Source organism: Thunnus thynnus, chromosome 20, assembly GCF_963924715.1.
Source record: "Thunnus thynnus chromosome 20, fThuThy2.1, whole genome shotgun sequence".
In the NCBI taxonomy this organism is placed as follows: Eukaryota; Metazoa; Chordata; class Actinopteri; order Scombriformes; family Scombridae; genus Thunnus; species Thunnus thynnus.
In genome coordinates, this window is record NC_089536.1 from 8,007,711 (window position 1) to 8,013,871 (window position 6,161).

General features: G+C 39.2%; 1 protein-coding gene across 1 annotated transcript; it reads right to left on the bottom strand.

Moving 5' to 3' along the window:
* Nucleotides 1-331: 331 nt before the first annotated feature.
* tekt3 (tektin 3) lies at nucleotides 332-5,575 on the bottom strand. Its single transcript, XM_067576026.1, has 7 exons — nucleotides 4,980-5,575; nucleotides 3,892-3,975; nucleotides 3,713-3,783; nucleotides 3,424-3,567; nucleotides 2,862-3,084; nucleotides 1,716-1,870; nucleotides 332-782 (listed from the first exon to the last, which is right to left on the bottom strand). The coding sequence occupies exons 1-7, from the start codon at nucleotides 5,547-5,549 to the stop codon at nucleotides 566-568; spliced, it is 1,464 nt and encodes a 487-aa protein (XP_067432127.1). The 5' UTR covers nucleotides 5,550-5,575; the 3' UTR covers nucleotides 332-565.
* Nucleotides 5,576-6,161: the final 586 nt, after the last annotated feature.

Below are 6,161 nucleotides of genomic sequence, written 5' to 3' on the forward strand. Positions count from 1 at the left end.
TTTTTGTGGATGCTGTCATAGAGCAGATATTAAGTGATTGTTCATAATCAAATACAATCAATATGAACACTCCTTTTGAGTCTTGAGGTACCTCTTCCATCTTCTTGTACAACATTTAGACATTTACAGTAAGTGTGAGAGTTGTATGGGCAGTAAATATCAGTGATTAGTCTCAGTTATAAACAAGTTTTAAATATATAACTTTCAAGTATACACACTTGAGGTGTCCAGGATTTTTTAAGTTAGTTGTATGCAATAAATCTACCATGTAAAATTAAAGCAGGAGTGCTACCTGATTAATCACCATAGCAGGTTGATTCTTCAACATCACTACATTATACCTTTTTTTTTATTTTTGTACATGTTGCAAGTATGTTACAGGAACAATACTCAAAACTACGCAAGACCATTCTTTACAATCAGAATTTGACATCAGTGCCTTTAAAGTTAATTCATTTTGTTTACAGTCAAATCACCCAAACCACCCTCTAAATCACCCCAAAACCATTAAAACATTAACAGTTAATTGTGTCTATTACAAGTCATTTTTTTAAAAATACTTGATTTAGGTGTAGCCCACCAGACGGGGCATACTGGGAAAGCTCTTGCGCATGCTCATGCACTTCTCCTGGTCCAGGAAGAGTGAGTTGGCCTTGATGGACAGGTCATGCTCCAGGGTCACTTTGGTCTTGACCAGGGTCTGCAGAGTGTTCTCGGCCTCCATCAGCCTCTCCTGAAGCTTATGAATGGTGTCCTCGATCTCTCTCACCTCACTCACAAGCCTTAACAAGGAAGGACAAAGAGAAGCTTAAAGAAAACTTTCTCTACCAAGTAAACATGCAATTGGGTGACATTAGGAGCTACAAACTATAAAACATTTCCTTCTATAATAGTATTAAAGTTTGTGTAATATTGGAAACAGAGATGGGCTAAAATGTTACTATTTGTAGAATTGTTTGTGATTAAAGCATATTTTTAATTGTCCTGATGGTATTAGATTATTTGTAGATAAATTAAATAATCCCTCTGATAATCGGTGCAATCAGTGTGGGCTAGTAGGAAAGTACATTGCTGCTTGCCACAGTGTCACTCTTAATATTACCACTGAATGTTGCCAAAGTAAAGACATTTGAAATCCTACAGCAGGTTTAATTTGGCTAATATTAAACATATTGACCTATTAAACCTTTTACCATATACTGTGTATTTTAAAAATGTCTTAATGTCAAATTAATTTAGGTAAATTGCAGTTTATCAATGAGGAAGTAGCCACTATAGTTAGCCAACTTAATGATGATGCAATTGTACAATCTGTAGCTAATTAATGGTTTATTTGTCATTGTAGTACTTCATTTCTTGGAAATTTTATTTAACAAGCTACTGAATTTAAAATGAATGATTTCAGTTTCTGAAATCCTGGTTTTGTTGCTCATAACTACAAGTTCATTTTAGCACGCGCAAAACAAATGACCAAACATACAAAAGCATTTAAATCCATATTTTAATTCCATTTAAATGAACACTTCTAAGCTATACAGTGATGCTGTCATAGAACCTTTGAGTTTTTCCCTCTAATCTTCAACTTTCAACAATCTTACTGAGCTTGATAGATTTTAGGGAAATGTGTAGAAAGCATGTATTTACATGCCATCTGTGAAACGACACTAACAAATGTAAACTGCCCATTGGCAAAGCAATACTAGTTCTGTAGCTACCTGTGGTGTGGGTTGTCCCTGCAGAGCTCAACGTTGGGTCTGCGGGTTCTCTCCTCCAGCCTGGTTTGGGCCACTTTCAGTGGGGACTCTTTGTCTCTCAGGGCCTTCTTCAGAGACTCAATCAGCATCTCAGTCTGGAAGATCTCTTGCAGAGTCTGGGTGAGGAGAGAAGTAGGATACAGAGTAAAATGACCAAAAATCTATGAAATGTTAAATTATGGCAATAACAGCATGGGTGTCTCATTCATGAAAATGGCTGGTCAGCACATGTGGCAATTAAGGTAAAGGAGGAGTGATTGAAAAGAGCAGGAAAAAGAGGTGAGAGTATCTATGGAAGAGGCAGAGAACAAGTTTAAAAGCTGCAAACTGCAAGCTTCATATCAGTTGAACACAGAGCTGTACAGGACTGCCTTGTCCAAACCCATTTGATGTAATTTAATTCCAGCGATGCACTACTTCTTACAACTGACAGTGACTGAGGTTTATTAAGAACTGTGTGCCTTGTATCACGGCTGCTGTCAGTGTTTAAGCCCATCCAGCTGCTGATATAGATTCAGAGTGTAACCCCTGGCAATTAACCCGAGAACAATGAGATCCAGTGTAGAATACAGCACAAGCAATGAAAGAGACATCTATAACCATTCCCCTCTTTTGACAGGAATGTTTTACAGTAAATATGCAAAACATTTCACCGCAAGCCATGTAGCAGACAACAAAGATTTATCTTATCTGAAATCCCTGCAATGTACACAATTTTTACAGATGATACTTAATATAGCACCAAAGCACACCAAATGTTTGTGGTGTGTGTAGAAAAGAAAAGAGAATGGGACAAACACATGATCTCTTCCTTATAAATGGCAAATTTAGTTACCCACTGATGTGAGAGAGTAAATGGATTTTGTCTTTTTGCTTTAAGTAGACCCATGTGATTGCCTTCTTGAACCTACTTTTTCATTTTTACTTTCAGTTTTTTTTTTTTTTAGTTTCATAAAACATAATCAGATCAGGACAGAGCTGTGATATTTAAACAAAAAAAGTAGAAAAACTAAAATTAAAATTAGATACCAATTCACACAGTTTATGTAACCAAGACAAAATAGGAAATTATGATCTTGTGACACAAAATGTAAATACAATGGTGACCTTTGCCAGGTGGGTCTGCAGGCTGTTCTTAGCGTCAGCAATTTCAGATATGCGGTTGGTGAAGGCGACATTGACGTTGTTAAACTGGTTCCACATCTCATTGGACGTGGTGCTCAGCAGGATTTCTATCTCATCCCTGAGCTTGTGGGAGGAGGCTCGTTCGCTCTGGGAGTGCAAGATGTTGTCGTCTGTGAACTTGGACCACGAGTCCGGCAGAGAGAGTCTGACAGAAGGAAAAGAATGACATACTTTTCTGGAAGTTGATACTCCCACTGTCTTTAAACATGCTGTATATGGAGAAGTATTGGGTGGAACGTTTTCAGATACTTTTTATGGTATGGTTTAAACCTATTTTGAGAACCTGATAGGTCTTGTTTATGATAATTGGGCAGCAGATAACCAATGTGACACTTAAAGACTGACTATCTTTTCTGTGATTGATTCATGACAATTTATCTGAACACCATCCAGTACTCCAAGCTGGTGTGAAAATGTGAAAAATATGTGATGTAACAAGATGATATGAAACATTTTGTATTTGATCACTCAAAGCTATACTCACGAAGGGTCTAATCTATCAATCCCTCTACAGTAGCCGATACCATCAGATGTGTTCCGCAGACGATGACACCTGTCATCTATCCTCTGAGCTGTCACTTTATCACTCATGTCTCTTTCCAATTCATGCTGGGCTGCTCGGTTTGACCTAAGGACCCCCAAAGAAACAACACGGAAACAAGGAGATAAATATATCAAAATACATGTCAAACTTCATACTGTACTTTTAGAAAAAATTATCAAATACAATCCTGCATTTAGTAATAGCTCATTCATTGATTTTCCACACTCACGCCAGTTGAGCGATGGCTCTGTCCAGATGTCGCCTCATCCTTTCCTGACATGACTTTATGGCTTCCACTTCCTTGTTGTGGCACAGGTAAATACAAGAGATACAACCTGCTTATTTAGTTGATCAGGTTGTTATCAGATGTCACACATGCATACACTTTGACACATACTTCGTTTTTACCTTTATGAGGTCTTTCTCTACATCGTCATGTACCAGATCGATGGACATCCGCTTCTCTCTGTGGTACAAACACTCTTGAGACACCTATTGACAGAGTGATCATGACTACAGCAAGTTAAGAAGGTTGTATCAAAAGCATAATTAGAAGTCACTCAATATCCAGTATTTCTGTAGTTACGACATTCTCATAGGTGAGGAATTATGTTCATATTGGACGGTTCTTTGACTCATGATTTACATCCAATGCTAATGTTCAGTGCTAATGCAGGAAGTAATGTTCTCATTATGTGGTGATGGGGAAAATGTAGCAGGAGCATGTAGCAGGAGATCAGACTTTGCTTACTGTTATAGACTCGAAATTTTCTTTTTTTAATTAACCATAACCACAATTTTTTCCTTACCTAACAAGTGTTTTAGTTGCCTAACCATAACCCTTCTTTAACCATAGTTAATTTGCCACAGCTACAATCTTTTCCTAACCTTAACTGCCAAATGTAGATATTGCAGAGGTTGAGATTTTTTAAACCTTTTTTTGAAATTTTGCGGAATATTGACTCCAATATCCAGGTTGTTGTTTGGCGATAGGTTTGCATATATAATGCGATGGTTCACCTGCATTCTCCAGTTTCAGATACCTGTAGAAGTCCCCAAGAAACCCTCCTGCCACATGATCTAGAAAGGTGTCCGTGTCATTAGATCTCCAGCCAGATCAAGTTAACTCACACAAATGACCAGTGGTGCTGTAACAGCTTACTAATGTGACCTCATTAAGAGTTTGACCCAATAAGAGCATGGCTGCATTTTAAAGTGTTGTGAGGGACCAGAGACTGTTGCTACAACCAAAGCGGCCACCCTAGTCAAAACTGTTTCACCACAGATACTGTGACACATCCTGAGACATGATATGCATGAATGATAAAGTGAGTGCACTTAATGATTTCAAGACAAATGCAATATGTCCTTGTAGAAATGTAAATATTCTCTGCAAAATCTTCCAGTAAAATAACTAAAATTTCTGATAATACTAACCAAAGAGGAAAGATTCAAGGTAACACACACTCACTGAAGTATATTCCTTCCACCCTCACCTGAAGGGGCCCCTCGGTCTCTGCCAAGGCTCTCTCCAGCCTCCTCTTGACCTCAGTGAGGGCTGCTATCTCTGTCACCATGTTGTCAATCTCATGGCTCAGCTCAGACCTCCAGAAGACGATGTCATTGAGCCGCTCGCCAATGTTCTTGCTGGTATTCTCCTGGGTTCGTCTGGTCAGCTGCTCCCTGTCCTGCATCAGCCGCATGGTGTCTCTTCTCAGTCTCTCTGCACTCTTCCGGGATGACTCAGACTCTCTGTAGTTGTTTTGGTTGGACTTGTACCAGTCATCAGGAGTGTAGCGGGTGGTCAGCGCGCTCCTGTTGGATGGGTAGAACATGGTCTTGGCTCGAACCAGATCTAAATTCTCTCGCTGTATGGAAGAGGGGGTTGGGATAGCGCTGCTGCTCTTGTAGTAGCTGTTGGTCCTCCACTGGTTGGCACTGGGATTCATCGCTAAGACAGGCTGGGTGTTGCGATAGCTGGATGCCATGGTGGAGATGGCAGGGAGGAAGTGGCTGGTTTTTGGCCGAGCGTATGTGGCTGTGAGAGTGGATCCAATGAGCTCCATATTTAACCTCCCTCAGGGTGCTTCTGGTTTTCTGAGTCAAGTGCATAAAATAACTTTTCACAACTTTCAGTTTTTTCTACATTTAAAAAATGCATTACTTTTACACATACAAGAATTTGAAGACATTCAGATGAATAAAATTTATCAGAGTGATGATAACTTAACCTTGATACATAACATCAGTATATTTTTAGAAATTATGAACATTTGTTATGTAGCTCATTAGAGTTAACAGAAACACAATTAAAGTCAGAAAAAAGTATCATAACAGAAAAAGAAAGGCTTACCAAGAGGAAGAGAGGTTTTTCCTGGATATTCAGGCGGCGTCTCGATGCAGGCAGGCTCCCTCTCTGCTGTGCTTACCTGAAATGAGCTCAAGAACACACTAAAGGTAAACTGACATGCATAATAGATAGACAAGTTTGCAAGTCATTCATTCAGCCGGCCAATGGAAATGCACACTCTACAGGAGCTGGCCTGTCCAAGATTTCTGTTGACACAAAGGCGGTTGCCATGGGTTACTGCAGCACACTGCATGGGATTTTCAGATTAATGGTGAGCAGGTGTTTTTACTTTGTTATACAGGGATTGTTTTTTGTAATTTGTCTTGTT